General features: G+C 39.7%; 1 protein-coding gene across 6 annotated transcripts in view; it reads left to right on the top strand.

The window, feature by feature from the left end:
* The window catches only part of FBXW11 (F-box and WD repeat domain containing 11), a 146,142-nt gene that overhangs the window by 102,174 nt on the left and 22,476 nt on the right, over positions 1-21,492 (top strand). For all 6 annotated transcript variants that reach the window (XM_032158625.2, XM_032158621.2, XM_032158619.2 and 3 more), the window contains 3 exons: positions 5,043-5,229; positions 6,055-6,145; positions 13,548-13,685. In XM_032158625.2, the coding sequence (XP_032014516.1) occupies positions 5,043-5,229; positions 6,055-6,145; positions 13,548-13,685 (416 nt within the window). The remainder of the gene's footprint in view (positions 1-5,042; positions 5,230-6,054; positions 6,146-13,547; positions 13,686-21,492) is intronic.

Below are 21,492 nucleotides of genomic sequence, written 5' to 3'. Positions count from 1 at the left end.
TGTTTTTCACAAGACTAAAACATGCTGCCTCATAGAAGGAGGAAATGCATTTAAAGTATCAGACAAAGGAAATAGGTCAAATCTCATAGGTACCACTGAGATGTTGCTTAATTGGACTGATGGCATTTGAAAGAGGAAGAAGTAAGTGTTAGTAAGGGATTTATTTCTGTAAAAACTCATTGATAGCCTAGTTGTGAGCAATTGATGGGGGAATCAAAGAGGACTAAAAGGGATATCATTGCTATAAACCAATAATTCCCAATATTTCAGCGTTATCTAGTGGCACTTCTTAAAAATTCAGATTCCTGGCTGGGCACGGTGGCTCACACCTATAATCCCAGCACTTTGGGAGGCCGAGTTGGGCGGATCATGAGGTCAAGAGATCGAGACCATCCTGGCCAACATGGTGAAACCCCGTCTGTACTAAAAATACAAAAATTAGCTGGGCATGGTGGTGTGCGCCTGTAGTCCCAGCTACTCGGGAGGCTGAGGCAGGAGAATCGCTTGAACCCAGGAGGTGGAGGTTGCAGTGAGCTGAGATCCCACCACTGCACTCCATACTGGCGACAGAGTGAGAATCTGTCTCCAAAGAAAAATTTAAAAATCCAGATTCCTGGGCCTTATCATCTAGAGATTCTGATTTTGTAGTTCAGGAGAAGATTGGGAGAATCTTTTCTTGTTGCTGTTGTTTGAAAATCAGTAACCCTGAGTTGAGTCAGATACAACCACACAGGCTTGTAGACCACAGATAGGTTGAAGGTTTGGGTGCTGCTTTCCCATCACAGATGATGGGGATGTTGCAGCCTTTGAGGTTTGAAAAGGCGAGTACCTAATGCATTCGTTTTATTTTTTATTTTTTTAAAAAAAGACAGAGTCTTGCACTGTAACCCAGGTTAGAGTGCAGTGGCGTGATCGCCACTTACTGCAACCTCCACCTCCTAGGTTCAAGTGATTCTCGTGCCTCATCCTCCCAAGTAGCTGGGATTACAGGCGTGTACCACCATGGCTAATTTTTGTATATTTAGTAGAGATGGAGTTTTGCCATGTTGGCCAGGCTGGTCTCAAACTCCTGGACTCAAGTGATCCGCCCATCTCGGCCTCCCAGAGTTCTAGGATTACAAGTGTGAGCCACCATGCAGCCTCTAATGCATCCTTGTCTTGCCGTTTGTTTCACCTTTCAGAGAGCAGAGGGTTCTAGAGGGGAATTAGTTTGAGATGTGTTTATAACCAATTAGGAGGATTTGGGTTAATGATGTGAAGTTTATATTACTTTAAAAGTGGCTATGTTCTCAGCCTGGGCAACATAGTGAGATCCTGTCTCTACTAAAAATTTTTTTTAAAAAATTAGCTTGGCATGGTAGTGCACACTTGTAGTCTCAGCTACTAGGGAGGCTGAGGCAGGAGGATCACTTGATTCTGGAAGGTCAAGGCTGTAGTGAGCCATGATCATGTCACTGCACTCCAGCCTGGGCAACAGAGTGAGACGCTGCAATTAGCTGTGTTCTAATATTAAGTGTAGAAACCAGAAAAGGAAGATAGATAAGTACCCCAGCATTAGAAAGATTGAAAGAGCTAAGTCTGTTAGTCCACGGCTAGAGACTGAACGAAAATGTGATAAAAGAAGGCTGACGGATTCTGCAGTTTGAAGTTCTGATGAATAATTTGTCAATCCTAGTGATGGAGAGGCACAAGTAGAACCCCATGTGATTATCCTTGGATTTCCCTGATTTTAAGTAAACATAGAAGACGGAAGAAAGGCAGCCAGGCGCAGTGGCTCACGCCTGTAATCCAAGCACTTTCAAGGCCAAGGCAGGAGGATTGCTTGAGCCCAGGAGTTGGAGACCATCCCGGGCAATATAGTGAGACCTCATCTCTACAAATGATAAAAAAAATTAGCTGGGTGTGGGGGCATGTGCCTGTAGTCCTAGTTACTTGGGAGGTTGAGATGGGAGGATTGCTTGAACCCAGGAGTTTGAGGTGGTAGTGAGCCATGGTTGTGCCACTGTACTCCAACTTGGGTGATAGAGTGAGTCCCTGTGAAAACTTTGAGAATGGTACCAAGAAGACCAAACTCCAAATAATGTAAAATTGTCCAAAATGTTGAAGTAAATTGAAAGAGTTGAAAACAAAATAATTATTTGGAGCAAGATTATAAAGAATGGAGGAATAGTGTGCTTAGAATAGATAGTATAGTGATAATAGAAAGAAACAACATATTTTCACTCCCATTAACCTAATCCCACCACCCCCCCAAACCCAAGAATAATGGCTTTAAAACAAAGGTTAGCAAAGTTGTATTTGAGAAAGATGTGAAGATATTTAGCAATCACATAGCTCCTATAAACAAGTAGGCCTAAATACATTGTATGCCTGGATAGTGGCAAAACCTGTGGTTGTGATTTTTCAAATTGTAGAACATTGTGAAGTAATTGAAAACCAGTATGCAGAACTATTGGGTACAATTGTGCCCTGTTGCACGTGGTACAGTTGCACATGGTAGTCTTGCATGATAGCACCAGAGATGATTGATGAGCAGACTTCCTGGTTTTAAGAACTGGAGAAAGTATTTTTGGGGGATTTAGCTATTAAATTTGATGTTGTACTTTAGCAGAATTCTTAGATGAGTTTCAAAGGCTAATCAGCCTCTGAAAGATTGTGTATGGTTGTGTAAACCTAGAAGGATGTATACAGAATGTTAAAAGTGGTTCCCATCTCTGGGAAATGGGGTTTAGGGATTTAAAAATTTTTGCTCATCTACACTTTATAAATTTTCTATAATGAACATGAACTAGATATGTTTAAAAGGGTTACCAAGCAGCCAGTGTCAACATGTAAGTGAAAAATTGCAATACAGCTTTATGTAGTAAACCCCAGCACGGGAACATGAAAGCAGCCATACCAAACTCACCTTATTTCGTTTTTGGATAAAGTTACCAGGCTAATAGGTAGGTCTGAAGAATGATGTAAATAGATGGTAGTATCATCATCGTCCGGTTTTTCCGAATACCTCTGAGGACAGAATAGAGAGATATGGGCTGGGCAATGGCACATATAGATGGCTACAGACCGGATGGCGCAGTGTGGGTGCCCTGGGCATATTTATGAGTGCATCAGTGTTAGCTTGGAGGGAAATATTATAATAATAGGTACTAATAGCTAGTGTCATGGGTGCTGTCCTTGGTTCTGACCCGTTTAACATGTTTGCCTTAGTACTTTATCTCATCATGCAGGTCTGGTGTGGAATACCCACTCTTCTGGATATGACAAAAATCAGAATTCTAGAGACTGAAATGGATGGGTCAGACAAAGCTTTGAAGGTGAATTGTAGTAAGGATAAATATAAACCGCACAAAGCTGTCCCCCACCTTTCCAACTAGCTGTACAAATAGGGCATTCGGGGAAATTGTTTTAATAGATGTTTTTGAGGGAGAGGCCTGGGATTTTATTCTAACTTACTGCCATCTTAGGCGTCTTCTGTGGTATGACTATCAGATGAAGGCAGTGCAGCCTTTGACCACATTAACTGTAATATAAATGACATGCAGGAAAGGACAGTGGTCCCAGTGTAGTCTTTATTCTTAGACCATAGCTTGGGTCTTTGATCTAGTCCAGAGTAAGAGAATTTTAGTATATGAAGGACCTGGAAATTATAACCAATGGTATAATAATAGTCATTCTTAGAATTGAAGGAACTTTAGTTTGTAAAGCATTTTTCATGCATCATCTCATTTTGATACTTTCAGAATCAAGTAGAGATTATTATTGTAATCTTATACAGATGAGGAAACAGACTGAAAGTTTAATGATTTACCTACATCTGGCCTTTCAACAACCAAGTTTAGTGCTATTATACTACTTCTAATTATTTTGAGAAAAGAGAACAGATATTAACCTTGTAGAGTGCTTTGTTGTCTATAAAATGTTTTCGTAAAACTGTTGAATCTGATTCTGACAGACAGTGTAAGAAAGGACAGTTGTTACTGGTGATTACCGTTTTGTATGTTAGGGCACAAAAATTCAAGGCACAGGGACGTTTCAGTGTTTGTTTCATGTCGTAGAACTAGTAAGTGGTGAACCTGGGACTTGAAATGGGAATTTTATGATGATAAGTTCTGTGTTCTCGTCCCTACACAGAATAAGCTTGGGGATAAGCTTTATTTCTTGCAACTATAGAAGACATGCTTACCGCCACGGGATGGGAGTATACAGGTGGCAACAGTGGTGGCCATGTTGATCATCTTCCATTGTGAATGTCAGGCAGAGGCTGAAAGTGGTTTTCTTTGAGAGTATCCTTGTATCATGTGGGAGGTTGAAGCCAATGACCTCTAAGATTCTAGGATTTGTAGACATGGGGCTATTGCTTTTGAGGATTGTCCCCATCTGTTTAGGAACAGAAAATGGATACTCACGAAAGGGAGATGAAAAGATTGACAAAAATACATTTAAGCACAATTGACTTTAATTCTTGGATTGCCATTTAACTTTTCATAAGTTTTTCAAGATGAGTCAGTGTTTTGCCTTTTTTGTCTTCTGACCTCCCAGGGATTCACACCGGGTATGGATTAATGGGGATATGATTTGTTATGAGAGACAGTGAGCAAGATGGTAATGAACACAAACTTTGAAGCAAGAAATCTGAGTACCAGTAGTAAAGCCAAGGGAGTGTAAAATCTTGAGTTCTTTACCTCTCTGTGCTTCATCTGTCAAATTTGGGGCGTCATTGCCCCATAGGAGTGCTGTGAGAGTTATATAAAAGAAAATGAAAAGTCTTATCATAATATTTGACAAATACAGAACTGTCCAAGGTCAGCTTTTACACACAGAGAAGAGTTGCTATCAATTGTTTTATTGTAAAAAATCAGAACCAAAAAGAAGTGTATATGTTTATGTACTCATGGATTTGAGTATCTGTAGAACTTTTGATATGACTAAAATATTTTACTTGGTTCAGGATTTCTTTATTCCTCTTATCTTTAAGGAAATGATGGCTGTTACCTTTCTGTCTCCCTTCCCATTCCTTCATTCCCTTTTCTGTTTTGTAGAGCAAGGCTTAGATCACATAGCAGAAAACATTCTTTCGTACCTGGATGCCAGGTCTCTGTGTGCAGCAGAGCTGGTATGTAAAGAATGGCAGCGAGTGATCTCAGAAGGAATGCTTTGGAAGAAGCTGATTGAACGAATGGTACGCACTGATCCCCTATGGAAAGGACTTTCAGAAAGAAGAGGGTGGTAAGTACTTGGGTTGCTTGTTCCCTTGAAAAAATTTCATTGACATAGAGTCAGCTTGATTACTCAAAAATACAATTACACTTGCAAATGTGCTGGCCTATTTTTAAAAAGGGGGGAAAATGAGTGGTCAAAAGTTGGAAGAAAAAGTTAAAGCTGTTAAAATTTCTCCCTCTGAAATGTGTATTTCCTTTATTAACTGCATTATATAGTTTGAATGGGATTTGGCTTTTCAAAGCTATGTATTTATGTTTTTTCCTTCACATTTTGCTTAGGTGATGATACCATTACCAAAATATAGATATGACAAAAATATGAGAAAGTCAGGTAGTGCCATTTTGCTGTTTGTTATTGCTGCTGGTTGAGGAAGTAATAACAATGATAGGATTTTTCAGAGAAAACTCGTAACTCTGATGCAGCTTTATAGCTAGCTCTACCCTGTATGGCCCAGTTAACAAAGAGAAAGAGAGAGCTACAGACAGAGGTGCATATAGGGCTGTATTTTCCTTATGGGAGGAAGTTTGATGTGTACTAAGTTAGATTTTTCACAAAGCTACATTAGCACTTTTTATTAAACTCTATGGAATGAAAGGCTAGATTGTTATATATTAGTACTCAGAAAACAAGATCAGGATTTTGTTGGAGAGCTGCGAATTGAGCTAAACTTGTCTCTAACATGTAAATTTATCAGAAATCGTGCTTTTGAACTGTTAAAGCTCAATGCAAGTTAAAAGACATGAAAGATATTATCTTTGTCAGCACCGTGTTTAGATAAAATTCACCCTTTTATGTGCAAAAATGTAACATCTGTTTGTTTTTATTTGCCAGGGATCAGTACCTGTTTAAAAACAGACCCACAGATGGCCCTCCAAATTCATTTTATAGGTCATTATACCCAAAGATTATCCAGGATATAGAGGTAACTTTATGATTTATCTGTTTTATGGGCTCTTTGTGTCTTGTTCTCAACTTTTTATGTTGCCTTAGAGTGTTCTTTTGTTCTAAAATCGTAGAACTAATAATTTTTTTTAAAAGTTGAGCTTTTGGAGTAAATGTGTCATGTTGTATATAATCTGCAGCTATTCTTCAGAGAAAATAATGTCTTTTGCAAAGAATTTCTAACTTTTCTAAAACATGAAATGCTTCTGCAAGGCTGCCAGTTAATTCAAACCTTAATCTAAAATCATCTTTTTATTCTAATCTGATAAATTTTCCAAAATCCAAGTCCCCCTTTTTAAAGTAAGCATCATTTTATATTTTTGAGCCATCTCTAGAGAACTAGAGAAGGCACATTTCAAGTTTTCTCCGTACGTTACTCATAGTTTTTCATAAACATGACTCAGATATCATTCTAAGCAATAGTTAAGTAGATTTTACAGGGCAAATTATGCTCCTGGACCATTTTGGATTTGAGCGTAACTTCACCAGACCAGTAAAACTCTGTAAACTTGATGAGAAACATTGGAGATGTTTGATATCGTTCTTGTGTTCTAATTAGTTCAGTTTTACTATTTAGCCTTTTTCCTTGAACCAGGAAAGACATGCACAGGCATTTCTCATTAACTCTTTCACATGTGTTCTTGGCAGGTCTTGGTTACTTCACTGTTTCCTCCTTGGCAGAAAAGTTTAGCCTTTGCTAGGCAATGCAATATCACCCATAAAGTTATACTCAGTTTCCCAAATGTGAAGTAATCCTCTCCCCCAGGTGATAGACATAAAAGTTATTGTGCCAAAATTCATTAACGGAGAAACATGTGCTTTTTTGGACCCCTCCCCCCTTCCAGGCAGATGTGAATAATGGAATCATTCCATTAATGGTAAATCCGAATGTGACTGGAATACCATTATTTAAAGCACAAACTGTCTTGAATATTCTGCTCTCTGAAATGATCTATAAAGTAACCCTTTAAGGAGGTTAAATAAAAACTTTCACTAGATAAATCATAAAGTTTAAGAATTAATTGAACATTGGCAGTTCCAAACTTAGAATAAGTTGCCCCTCCAGTGCTAGTGGCTGAGACATGGTGTTAACTTTAATCCTAGGTTGATGTGTGTGTATTGTAGGGGAGATGGAGCTGTCTCTTACCCCAGGTAGTTGTACTAAGGCATTTCTTATGTACATATCTTATAAACTACATTACCCTCTGTTTTTTTTTCCTTTGATGAGGGGCAACTATTTACAAAGTTATTTCCAGACTTCTTTGAATAATTTTATCAAAAAAATTCTTTGAAAGGAATGATGTTTGAAGTTAATTATGAACAAACAGGAACCTTGGAAGAACTCTGATCAGGTTGAAGATGTGGCAACATAGATTATTTTATTGAATCCTCATGACTGCTGTTAGAATTGACAACGTGAATTCAGTATTCTGTGGCATGACAGTATGTGACACCACCTGCCATCATCACTTCTTCAGGCTGAAATGATAGTTTAAAGTAGGAGAGGAGGCAGGTGTGAGGGGAAACAGCTCTGTGGGAAAACCCTGTGCGACACAGCCTCTGCATCATGGTGGTCTACCCAGTGGTTCTTAAAGTGTGGTTTGCAAAAACCCACTGGTTGGCCACAAAAGTCTTCTCCAGATTTTTGTGGGCTAGACCTCTTGATATAAGGGATGATGTTTATACTTTGATATATGCACTACTAGTAATAATCATAAAAGTAATGTACCACTAATAGCATTTACTTATGCCAGATACTTTGTTAACTACTTTATAATGCATTTTCTCTTTTAACATTTTGGACAAAATCTGAAAGGTAGGCCAAGAAAACTTATTTAAATTTGAGGAAACCTTAGAAGGTTAAAAAGGTTAAACAATTTAGTCAGGATCACACAGCCAGTGGGTAATTGAGAGTCTGTGATCAACCATATACCCTTCTACCCTTAATACGAGTTTTTAACAATAGACCACTGCTACCACCTCAAAATAGATTTCTTTACTCCTGTTTTGGGAGTGTGTTTTATTCTGTCTGGAATAAAACAGAATATATAGAGTTATATTTAGAGAGTTCTTTCAGTGATCCATGGATCAAATGAGAGACTCTCACGGCCTTGGCTCTGTCCATATGACTGGCATGAAATCCTCACAAGCAGACTATAATAATTACAAATACCCACTTCGAGTCCTTGCATATATCAAACCATGTTGGGTAATTTACATAGATTATTGTTTTTTATTCTTACAACAAGGTGCATATTATTATCTTTATAATAAGGGGAAACTGAGACTAAAAGAAGTTTTAGGACTTGGCTGCACAGTTATGTAGAAGAGATGGGATGGGCTTTTAACTGAGGTCTCTCTAGCTCTATCCAGGCTGAGAGTTGTTGTTTGTCATTTTCAGAGTGGAAGATTCGCGAAGTGAGGGAGAAAGAGGCATGTTTTGTGCCTGCTGAATTTCAAGGTGGTCTTTGCCTCTTTCTCTAATTGTGTGAATACTCAGTGTCCTTGACTGTTCGTTGAAAAAAGGGTATGAGTTAAGATCTGATTAGTGGGCCCTGTTTTAGTCCAGTTACGGGAAAGTAGTAGGGTTTTGAGCACACTGCAGAAAGATAAATGACACTTGGAGTGTCAAGTGGCTGTTTATGTCCCCCCTCCCTCCCCAGTTGCCTGTACATCGCTTCAGAGTCTCTTGTGTTGTTTCCCTTAGACTTCGCAAGGTTGCCAGTTCACAACACCTTTTTCTTTTTTTCCTTCTTCCTCCACCTTGACAGCTTGGCTTATGTGCCGGCTCCTGTAATCTGTACGTTCCCAGATTTGGCTCTGATGAGCAGAAAGGAAATGTTCATCTCTGAATCTGCCCTTCTACATTGACCCACCGAAAATTGGCTTAATTTTAAGGGAAAATAGAGAACCTGGCTTAGTGCAGCCAACTTCTGTTATTCAGGAAATGAGGATGTGAGAAATGGAGTCTGGGGAGAATAAATATGTATTGTAAGCTTTCTGCAAAGGCTCATCTCGCCTGGGTGTTCTTGCCACACATAGAGAGGGTTTAGAGGGCCTCTGAATTGAGAAGGAATTCCTAGAAAACCTGAGGCTCACTCCTAAAAGAAGCAGCCATATTCTCCTTTGCTGTCTAGAGTCTTAGTTGTTGTTGTTATTATTGTTGTTACCATTAATGGTGGGCTGACTGCTAGATACTTTGCTACAAGTGATTTAATTTAATCCTCAAATTGTCAAAGCTGAGATTGTTACTTCAAAGCCCATGCTGCTTTCACTCTAGTGTGCCCCCAGTTGTCCATTAACTGAGAGATGGGAGTTGTTATAACAGCCCTAGAGTTCTGGTATTCTGAACTTGGATTTTTCTCTTTTGCCATTTGAGTAGTGACAAACTCCTTCAAGTAATCTACCTTCTTCCTCCTTCATTCATTGCATTAACGCCTTTGAAGTGCTCTTCTTGGACAGACCACTGGGAAAATTATGGTGTGTTGTATCACACCTTTTAATAAGCCACATTTTATTCAGGGAAAGTGGGGAGCTTTTTTGTGGTTTGCAAACCTGATATTAACATTGTCCTGACCAGAAAATGTCAAAACTTGCCCACCCACCCAGTTATGTTTAGGCTTCTAAAAATAATGTTATTCCTCCATACTCAGACATCTGTTTTCACTCTATTGCCAATTTAAATGCCGCTGTATACTCTGTGTATCATGGCTACTTTCCCAGTATTTTGAAAATTTGCGCAGGGTAAGGGGATTTTACAAGTTCTCAAAAACATGAAATATTCCTCTACAGTAGCCATACCACATGATGGCTAACTGAAATGATAGGTATCCACATAATTAAAGAGGTGCACCTGTGTATGACCTCCGTTCCTGCTGCTGGCATTAAGGTAATAGTTGGATTCCATTTGAAGGCTGCGCCTCTTCCTGGTAATGGTTAGGGAAGGCTCAGGCTTATTAGCATTAAATATCAGCCTAGACTGAGACAACAATTTCTGGCAACTTTGTGAGAATATACATATTTGTTGTTGCAGCCCACTTTTTTTTGGTTAATGTTTTCAACAACTGAAGAAGAACATAACTGCTACCATTTGCTGGCACCATAATGAGAACTTATATACATAATCTCATTTGAACCTTACAGTGGTTTTGAGGGAGTAGATGTTACTCTTCCCATCTTTACAGCAGCGAAAGTCCTTTGCCAAAGTTACTACTTGACCTAGGTATTTTCCGCCACAGTGGGCTACCTGCCAGTTTTAAAGGTCTAGTTTTTCTAAAAAAAAAAAAAAAGACCTGGCTTATAAGCATTCAAGTAAGAGTCAAGGTCGTCAGACATCATGGGGGTAGTTTTTTAGGCCAGCGTAGTTGACAGGAAGTGCTGCTTTCTTGTGCAGGTGGCCTCGGGAATTGAGAAGAGGAGTTACTCAGGGTTGGTGCGCAGCAAAGCAATCAACTCCCTGATCTGGCTCCGTGTCTCTTTTGTGGCTTTTCAAAGCAAGCTACACTTTGGGATTCAAGAAACTAATGATTCTAAAACAGGCCTAGGCGAGGACTTTGTAAAATGACACATCAAGAATTGTTTGACAAACTGTTTCTTTTAAAATGCAGAAACTTATTTGAGAAAAGTAGGCTTTTATAAGTGTCGAGAAGCTAAGCCATTTGCTAACTTCCGTTCAACTTAGAATGAAAGTCTGGTATCTATCAGAGCTTTTGAGAGGTCCTGTTCCCTAGCTTTTACTTGAGGGTTGGGGATAGAGGGTATAGCCCAGCCTTTAATGTTGTTGTCGTCCTCTGTCCAGACATCTCAGGGGACTGATGTATCACAGGCTGAGTACGTACCTGACCCTGGCTCCTCTGTGTAGTCTTCTCTGCTGCGTCTTCAGGGTTTTGGGTACAGTTAAAGATTGTAACCACATCACCCACTTCTAGGAAACATTTTAGAGTAGCAGGAGAGCATGGAGGAAATTCTTTTTGGTATAGAGATTCCCCCACCTCCTCTTTTAAATTAAAATAATTTTCTCCCCCTCAGACTTTCATGCGGTAGTAAATGTGCTCTTTCTAGTCATTGAAATATAGAGCATAACAAAGCTACTTACTGCTTCAGTGTCATTTTAAAGCAATTGTATACCTCTTAAACCTAAGAACAGCTTGATAATACCTGACATATATGTAAAGACATATTATGTATTCATCTCTGTAATACTTTGGGTTCATATGAAGTCATACATTCTGTAGCAACTCTGTGGGCCCCCCGAGGGTCTAACGTGAACACTGGTAACTACTGCCAAGAGTCACTGGCCACAAATTAGACTTGTTACCAGTACATCTGCCTACTAAATCAGCATTTTCCTGGAGTGCTTAGCATGCTGAGATGGCACAGTCACTATCTAAAAATACATTGTTTCTCTAAATGATTCCATGCGTTGAGTTCTGCTTAAGAAATGCCTGTATTCTGGACCTCTTTTTGAAAAGTTGCTTATCCGGACAGATCTGTTGTCTACTTTGATAGAGGTAGCAGAGATGGTTGGGTTAGGTTTTTTTTTTTTTTTTTTTTTTTTTTTTTTGGCTTTGAAGTGTGCTTTTTTTATGTCTAGTATTTTACCAAGTCACTAGAGATGATGACCCAGGCTAGGAAGTTCTGATTTGGTGGCAGATGGACAAATGAGTATTTCTCCTCTCCTGGCATCTCCATGGCACCTCCTTGCATCTCCTGAGCATTGGAAATATGCCATCCTGCCCTCACGGATGTGTATGGGAGCTCCTCGAGGGAAGATACCGTATTTCCAGGACTCTTGCTGAGCACTGGGGCCACAAATGATGGAAATAATTGCTTTTTAAGTATACGTGTATCGATATCTCCAGCCCTCCATTTCCTTTTCTATAAAATGCGAACAATGATTCCTGCTTCAGAGTTACGATTAAATTAGCTACAAAACATATAAAGTGAGTGGTATAGTGTTAGGAAAGCATAGTGCCTGGCACATAGCTTTCAGTAAATTTTAACATTTTAGAGTGCACAGAAGGATAGTATCTTCAAAATAAGAAGAAATACAGTTTGTTAGATGTCAGCAGAGCCAGTAATTAAGTACTCCTTTCTTCAACAAAGCAAATAATTAGGCTTTTAGCTGTACAGAAATAATTAGCTACTCAGAAACTATATCCTGAACTGAAGTGTAACAGGTTATTGAAATCCCTGTTGTCCCCTAATTTCAAGGATCAGGAATTCAGACTTTAGTTACTCTTAGTAGAGACATTGTATCTTTTGAGCCTTAAAAAATCACTTATATCTGCTACCAGAGGTTAGGTCTTCTGGTGCTCTGGGTATGACCTACTTCTTCACTAAACTTGTCCCAGTGTCTCAGGCTATAGAGCTCATTATCTCCCTTAAGTCCTGCAGCACTTAGCATTTTTATCACTCATTTGGCACTTTTGGAATTGTTACTGATCTTCTTACGTTCTGTGTGCACTGCCTCAAGAGGCAGGCCCATCCTGCTTTGTAGGCATTGAATATGTTAGTAGCAAAAGCATGGGTTTGGAGTCAGAAAGAACCGAGTGTGATTTCCAGCTGATCCAATTACTGATTTTGTGGCTGCAGGCAAATTAAACTCTGTTTTCTTGTTTGTAAAAAGGAAATAATAAGTCCTTCCTTCCAAGGTTATTGTATGGATCATTTAACCAAATAAACTTAGTTTAGTGTCTCTCTAGATCCAGACACCATGGGCCTAGATATTGGAGTGGTGCCTCCCTGAATGCAGTATGTCTCCTGTTGATCTTTTTATCCTCAGTGCCTAGCACAGTACATGGAATATATTAACATCTCAGCAAATGTTGCATGAATGATAAGAGGAACAAGAATCCAGGGCTAAAATGTACCATTTTCACTCTACAGAAACATTAGGAAGGTTAAAAATGATAATAAAATTCTTCCTATGTAGTTGGCTTATAGTAGTTACTCAATATCTTTCCTCAGTGATCAAGACAATGCTTTGTTTGAATATGTAGATTGTCAATATACGCTTAATGATGGTTTTTTAATTTGGCATTAGGGAGCGACCCAATGAGTTACTATTTATTTGCATGTTTTGGGTGCAAATGGCATTCTTTAAACATACTGAATTCTGTCTAGGCCAGTTTTTTCAAGCCCAGTCCAAAACTCATTGGAAATCCTATGACAGTTGCCAAATGGGCAGGGAAAGTTTAAGAAAAAACATTGTTGGGTTAATGTCTTACTTGGAAAAGAGCGTGATCCTATCCACCAGCAGTTATGCACACCAAGATTGGGGTATCGGTGGTATGCTGTTTCTGGAAGCAACGCCAAAGTCTGAAACCTAATAGAATAAGTTGATTCACAAAAACTCATCTCTTGCCTCCTTTTTCCCCTAGACTATAGAATCTAACTGGCGGTGTGGACGACACAACTTGCAGAGGATTCAGTGCCGCTCTGAAAATAGTAAAGGTGTCTACTGTTTACAGTACGATGATGAAAAAATTATCAGTGGCCTACGAGATAATTCTATTAAGGTGAATGACTGAATTTTTTATGTATTATTTTTAGAATCGTGGCTATGTGTTAGACACTAGATGTGACAATCTTTCCATTTACTCTAGATTGGTTTTTATCTCTTCCACTCAATCTTGGCAGCTCTCAGTGTAGTTCTAAAGAACTAGAGCCAGAGCATTTCCTTGTAACTAATACAAGACCCTGGATTGTCTCACTTCTTATCCTTCTCTAAGCACATTCACATTCTATATTCTGTATTAGGTGTAAATAGAAAATATCCCAGTATCACAGGGCTCTTGATTACTTTGCCAGCTGGTATTGGTAGTTTATAAACCAAAGCCGTTACCTTTTATGGTTTCTGAGAAGGACTCAAATAATAATACCATAGAATGATAGAGCAACTTATATTGTTTTCATTAACTTTTCAGTAGTAGATAAACTGGATTATTTCTCCATGTTTAATCTGTTTGATGGCTGATCTGATCTGATTTTATTTTACATTGTATCTTATGTCCTCATATTTAAGAAAACATTGAGTTTTTTGAACTTTGTAAAAAACATTATAACTTACAAACAGGGAAGTTTGCTCTTTTGTTGTATAATTCTGTGAGTTTTGATAAACACACAGATGTGTGTAACTGTTACAAAAATCAAGATATGGAGCAGCTGTCTCATTTCCCCAATTCCCTTGTCCTGCCTGTTTCTTATCCTGGGCTTTTCTGCCTCTTTCCTCTGCTTACCCATTCACCTGTTGAAGGATGTTTGTGTTGTTTCCAGTTTCTCACAATTATGAATAAAGCTACCATAATTATATACCTGTAGGTTTTTTGGGGAACATAAATTTTTAGTTCATTGGGTGAAAATTGAGGAGTGGGGTTGCTGGCTCATATGGTAAGTGTACGTTTCACCTGCTAAGAAACTGCCCAGCTGTTCTCCAAAGTGCGTGTACCATTTCACATTCCCATCAACAGTGATGAGAGTTGTTTTTTTTTTTTGAGATGGAGTCTCTGTCTGTCACCTGCCTCCTGGATTCAAGCAATTCTCCTGCCTTCCTACCTCAGCCTCTTGAGTGGCTGGGACTACAGGCACGTGGCACCACGGCCAGCTAATTTTTTTTGTTTTTAGTAGAGGTATTTTGCCGTGTTGCCCAGGCTGGTCTTGAGCTCCTGACCTCAAGTAATGTGCCTGCCCCAAAGTGCTGGGATTACGGGCGTGAGCAGCCACCATGCCTGGCCTGAGAGTTGCTTTTGTTCTGTATCCTTGTCAGCCCTTGATCATCTCAGTTTTTTTGATATTAGCCATTCTAATAGGTATGTGAACATACCTCATTTTCTTTAAATTCACATTTCCCCAGTGACGATAGTGAGCATCTTTATATGTGCTTACCTGCCATCTCTATATTCTCTGGTGAAGTTTCTTTTCAGATCTTTTACCCATTTTTAAAATGAGTTCTTTGTTTTTTTATTACTGAGTTTTTAGAGTTCTTTATGTAGTCTAGATACAAGTCCTTTGCTAGATATGTTTTGCATATATTTTTCCCAATTAGTGAGTTATCTTTTCATTTAAAAAAAAATTTTTTTTTGAGACAGAGTTTTGCCCTTGCCCGAGCTAGAGTGCAATGGCACGATCTCGGCTCACTGCAACCTCAGCCTCCCAGGTTTGAGCGATTATCCTGCCTCAGCCTCCCGAGTAGCTGGGATTATAGGCATGAGCCACCATGCCCAGCTACTTTTTTGTATTTTTACTAGAGACAGAGTTTCTCCATGTTGGTCAGGCTGGTCTCAAACTCCCGACTTCAGGTGATCCACCTGCCCTGGCCTCGCAAAGTGCCAGGATTACAGGCGTGAGCCACTACGCCTGGCTGTCTTTTCATTTTCTTAATGATCTCTTTAACGGGGCAAAAGATTTTAAATTTTGTTTGTTTGTTTGTTTGAGATGGAGTCTCACTTTGTCACCCAGGCTGGAGTGCAGTGGCATGATCTCGGCTCACTGCAGCCTCCACCTCCTAGGGTCAAGCAATGCTTGTGCCTTAGCCTCCCAAATAGCTGGGACTACAGGTGTGCGCCACCATGCCCAGCTAATTTTTGTATTTTTAGTAGAGACGGGGTTTCACCATGTTGACCAGGCTGGTCTTGAACTCCTGGCCTCAGGTGATCTGCCCACCTTGGCCTCCCAAAGTGCTGAGATTATAGGCGTGAGCCACTGTACTTGACAGAAGATTTTAATTTTGATGAAGTCCAATTTACCAGTTTTTTCTTTTATGGATCATGCTTTCGATATTATATCCAAGAAGCCTTTCTCTGAGCTTCTTGAATCTGTAAATTTACGTCTTTCATTCGTTACATTTCAGAAGTCTTCAGCCATTATTTTTTCAGATATTTTTTTCTGTACCAATTTCTCCTTTCCTTCTGAGACTCTAATCACATAAATACTAGATCTTTTGATATTGTTCCACATTGTTTTCAATCTTTGTTCCTCCCTTTTCTGGATAATTTCTATTGGCCTATCTTCAAGTTGACTGAATTTTTCATCTCTTCATCTCTATTCTCCTGTTACCCTGCGCCCCATCAAGTGAGTTTTTAATTTCATATATGATATTTTACAGTTTCTATTTCTCTGCTGCGAATTCTCTTTTTCATTTACCTCAAGCCCGTTTATCTTTATCCTGTGGAGTATAGTTAGAGTAGGTGCTTAACATCTTTAACCATGTCAGCATCTGGGTAACCTCCAGCTTGACATCTGTTGATTGTCCAGTCCCCTGAGATTGTTCATCTTTCTTGATTTTTGTACGCCAGGTAATTTAAACTAGTATTTTGGGCATTGTGGATATTATGTTGTAAAGACTGTGGGTCCTGTTATAATCCTCTGGACAATGTTTTTGGGTAAGTGTGTTTTTAAGCAGCTAGTCAACTTAGTTGGGTTCAGAACACAAGTTCTGTCTTGACATCATCAGAGAGGTTGGGAATGGCTCTAATCTCTTTTCCACTGTTCAGAGCCTTTGCCATATGCCACTTTGGGTCTGTCATGGGCTTTCACTACTTAGAGGTTAATCTGAGGCTTCAGCAGTGCTTTAAATAACAGCTCATTGAGACAGCCTTTGCTGTGCGGGTTCAGTCTGTTCTGCGCATATACAGCTCAAGGGTAAGCCCAAGTCATGTGTTGTTTGGGTTCTTTTATTTCCAGTTCTTTCCTCTTGGATTTCCCTAAGTCTCTTCAGCCCATAAGGACACTTTTTTCCTTTTCCTCTGGCCAGAAAAATTGTGTCACTCTTGGAATTTTTTTGTCTTTTCCATTGTTCTAAAGTGTGTCTTCATGACTGGAGCCATGAGCCCTGTGAGAAAAGAGAGAAAAGAAACCGCCAGGGATCTCTTTTTTCCAGCCCCTCTGGCTAGAAAGAGGGATTTCTTTCAGAATTTTAGTTGCATGTATTGCTATTTCACTGTATAGCTTCCTGGTCAGGGCTTGCCTTTGAGCAAAAGCCACAATAGGAAGAAAAGAGAAAAAGCCGGGTGTGGTGGCTCATGCCTGTCATCCCAGCACTTTGTGAGGCCGAAGCGGGTGGATCACTTGAGGCCAGGAGTTCAAGACCAGCCTGGCCAACATGGTGAAACCCCGTCTCTACTAAAAATACAAAAAATTAGCTGGGCGTGGTGGTGGGCACCTGTAATCGCAGCTACTCAGGAGGCTGAGGCATGAGAATTGCTTGAACCCAGGAGGCAGAGGTTGCAGTGAGCCGGGATCACACCACTGCAATTCAGAGCAAGACTCTGTCTCAGTAAAAAATAAAGAAAAAGAAAGAAAACAGAAAACAACAAGCAAAAATAATGGCAAATTCACCGCCATGCAGATTGTTTCTTCACATTTTGACCCCTTGCCACATCTGCCTGTTGCCCCCTCTTTCCCCTTACTTTTCAGAGTTCTTAACTAGTTTTTATCAGGAGTTTATAGTTATAATCAACTGGAGAGGTAGATTGTAGTGGGCTTTCTCCATCTTGGCCCTGTTTTCTGTTACTGTTCTACTTTGGGTGAAATAAAGCTTTTCTGCTTTTTTTTTTTTTTAATTTTTATTTTTTGTTTGTTTTTTAAAAAGTGAAATAGTGGAATTTTAGTAATTCAGCTACCTAGGTCAAATGCACTCTGAATTATAGAATATAAGAAACCGTTCTGTTGGTTTCCTATATGTATGGCAGTGTTTGCCAAAAGATATTCTGTGGATGTGAATCTAGAGGATGTTAGCAGGCATTCTAGGCAGAGAATAATGCCCTCCAAAGAAGTTTAGATAACACTGCATGCTGTGTCTCCAGCTTAGAAATTCACAGGATACAGTAGCATATAAAGGCTCTGAGAATGCCTGCAATAGAGACAGACACCCAGTGTTTCCCAAGTTCCAAAACTTATTTGACCACGGAACTCTATTTTTAATATTTTTTTTTTCTTGTTTTTTGAGACAGAGTGTCGCTCTGTCGCCCTGGCTGGAGTGCAGTGGCATGATTTCGGCTCACTGCAACCTCCACCTCCTGGGTTCAAGTGAGCGATTCTCCTCCCTCAGCCTCCTGAGTAGCTAGGACTACAGGTGCCCGCCACCAGGCCTGGCTAATTTTTTGTGCCAGGCTGGTCTCAAACTCTTGACCTCAAGTGATCCTCCTGCCTCGGCCTACCAAAGTGCTGAGATTACAGGTGTAAGCCACTGCTCCTGGCCCACAGAACTCTATTTTTATGTATACTTGATATCCCTAGCCTGTGGCTACCAGTATACTCTAGAAAGTGTGACATATGCTACTATTTAATACTGGTAATTTTTCTTTTTTTCTATCAATTTATCATTTTATTTTTTTTATTATACTTTAAGTTTTAGGGTACATGTGCACAACGTGCAGGTTTGTTACATATGTATCCATGTGCCATGTTGTTTTGCTGCACCCATTAACTCTTCATTTAACATTAGGTATATCACCTAATGCTATCCTTCCCCCCTCCCCCCACCTCACAACAGGCCCCGGTGTGTGATGTTCCCCTTCCTGTGTCCATGTGTTCTCATTGTTCAATTCCCACGTATGAGTGAGAACATGAGGTGTTTGGTTTTTTGTCCTTGCGATAGTTTGCTGAGAATGGTGGTTTCCAGCTTCATCCGTGTCCCTACAAAGTACATGAACTCATCGTTTTTTATGGCTGCATAGTATTCCATTTTCTTAATCCAGTCTATCATTGTTGGACATTTGGGTTGGTTCCAAGTCTTTGCTATTGTGAATAGTGCCGCAATAATACTGGTAGTTTTTCTTTAAGGAATAGTTAAGAATGGTTTATAACAACTTTGTCAAAGCATAGTCTGGCTGTGGGCTTGGAATTCATTTACACTAGATGTGTTTTCTAAAGAATTCTCTTAATCGTGGCACATCCATTTGACTTAATAAGACATAGAATAGTAGAGCAGAAGTACGCTTCTAGACCAGCAGTTGGAAACCTTTTTTTTGCCCTATTCTGCACCAGTCCTTGATCACTAATCACTTCAAAAATAACTCAGGTTCCATTAGGTCAGAAATTAAAAGCAAGCTTTGCTATTGTAGATATTATGTTTGTCTACATCATTTATAAAATCTTGTTCACTTGCTATAAACTGTAGAGTCACTGCAAATTATGATAGTATTATTGTACATGTCAAGAAATAGGTGCACAGAGTCTATTTTTAATAGTTCAATCTTTGAAAACATTCTCATCTCCCATTAAATATCAATAATATTGATAACTTGGAAACACTGGAAAGATTAAAAGGAGGGAGTGGGTTTGGTATGTAAGAAGTTGCTACTTGTCCTGACAACAAGTAAAAATCTGAACAAACTGAAAAATCAGCCATTCTACTTAGATTCATAAGAGAAGTGAGGTCACAGGAGAAGCTGCTGCCCCACAAATTGGAGAGACAGGCAAATACAGAGAATCATAACTCACCGGAGCAGAAACATCCGGGAGAACCAGTGCCTGGGTAGGGTAACCCGAACTGTAATTGAAAAATTGCTGGAGGCTCAGTGTGGGACAAGTCTGAGAAATATAAACTGAGGAGGACCCAGTCATCAGGGCTCCCCACCACACTTTTGTGAGTTTTACCTCCAAGAGCTCTACCAGATTCTCTCAGTGATTATCCCAGAAAAATCTCCTTGTGTTTCCAGCAGGGGGAAGGGAAAAGAAACTTTTTTTTTTTTTTTTTGAGGTGGAGTCTCGCTCTCGCCCAGGCTGGAGTGCAGTGGCGCGATCTCGGCTCACTGCAAGCTCCGCCTCCTGGGTTCACACCATTCTCCTGCCTCAGCCTCCCAAGTAGCTGGGACTACAGGTGCCCGCTACCATGCCTGGCTAATTTTTTTTGTATTTTTAGTAGAGACAGGGTTTCACCATGTTAGCCAGGATGGTCTCAATCTCCTGACCTCGTGATCCGCCCACCTCGGCCTCCCAAAGTGCTGGGATTACAGGCTTGAGCCACCGCGCCCGGCCGAAACTTTTTTAACTATAATAGGTTATTCTGTACTTCTCGATAAGGTCTACCTTCAGTAGAAGCTGCTTAGCCAGAGCCTAAAGTGCTGAGATTTTATAGAACCTGACTGACCTGGGGAAGGGAAATACACAACTCCAGCCCCCTCATCCATTTGGTCACACATAAAGGGGTGAGGGAGAACTGAGAAGTACTGGTGAAGTCTAGAGGTAAAGACTCAGACCTAGTCATGGAACTATAGAACGCTTCCCTTCTTGAAGGCCTGTTTATAGCATTTCCTTTTGATTAATGTACACAAATCAGTAGCTCTTCTATAAACCAACAGTGACCAAGAGGAGAATCACATCAAGAACTCAACCTCCTTTACAATAGCTGCAAAAAAATAACATACTTAGGAATATACCTAATCAAGGAGTCAAAAGACCTCTACAAGGAAAACTACAAAACACTGCTGAAAGAAATCGTAGATGACACGAACAAATGGAAACACATCCCATGCTCATGGATGGGTAGAATCAATATTGTGAAAATGACCATACTGCCAAAAGCAATCTACAAATTCAATGCAATCCCCATCAAAATACCACCTAATACCAAAACCAGGAAAGGACATAACCATTCCTTTCTCATTCTTCACAGAATTAGATAAAACAATTCTAAAATTCACGTGGGACCAAAAAAGAGCCCATGTAGCCAAAACAAGACTAAGCAAAAAGAATAAATCTGGAGGCATCACACTACCTGATTTCAAACTGTACTATAGTGCTATAGTCACCAAAACAGCATGGTACTGGTACAAAAATAGGGATATAGACCAATGGAACAGAATAGAGAACCCAGAAATAAACCCAAATACTTACAGCCAACTGATCGTTGATAAAGCAAACAAAAATATAACAGTGGGGAAAGGACACCCTTTTCAACAAATGGCACTGGCATAATTGGCAAGCCACATACAGGAGAATGAAACTGGATCCTCATCTCTCACCTTATACAAAAATCAACTCAATATGGATTAAGGACTTCAAACCTAAGACCTGAAACTATAAAAATTCTAGGAGATAACATTGGAAAAACCCTTCTAGACATTGGCTTAGGCAAGGATTTCATAACCAAGAACCAAAAGCAAATACAACAAAAACAAAGATAAATAGCTGGGACCTAATTAAACTAAAGAGCTTTTGCACAGCACAAGGAACAGTTAGCAGAGTAAACAGCCCACAGAGTGGGAGAAAATCTTCACAGTCTATACATCTGACAAAGGACTAATATCCAGAATCTACAATGAACTCAAACAGATCAACAGGAAAAAAACAAACACAATGAACTCAAACAAATCAACAAGAAAA

Source organism: Hylobates moloch, unplaced genomic scaffold (assembly GCF_009828535.3).
Source record: "Hylobates moloch isolate HMO894 unplaced genomic scaffold, HMol_V3 SCAFFOLD_6, whole genome shotgun sequence".
NCBI classification, from domain to species: domain Eukaryota; kingdom Metazoa; phylum Chordata; class Mammalia; order Primates; family Hylobatidae; genus Hylobates; species Hylobates moloch.
This window is presented reverse-complemented; position numbering and strand designations above follow the sequence as displayed.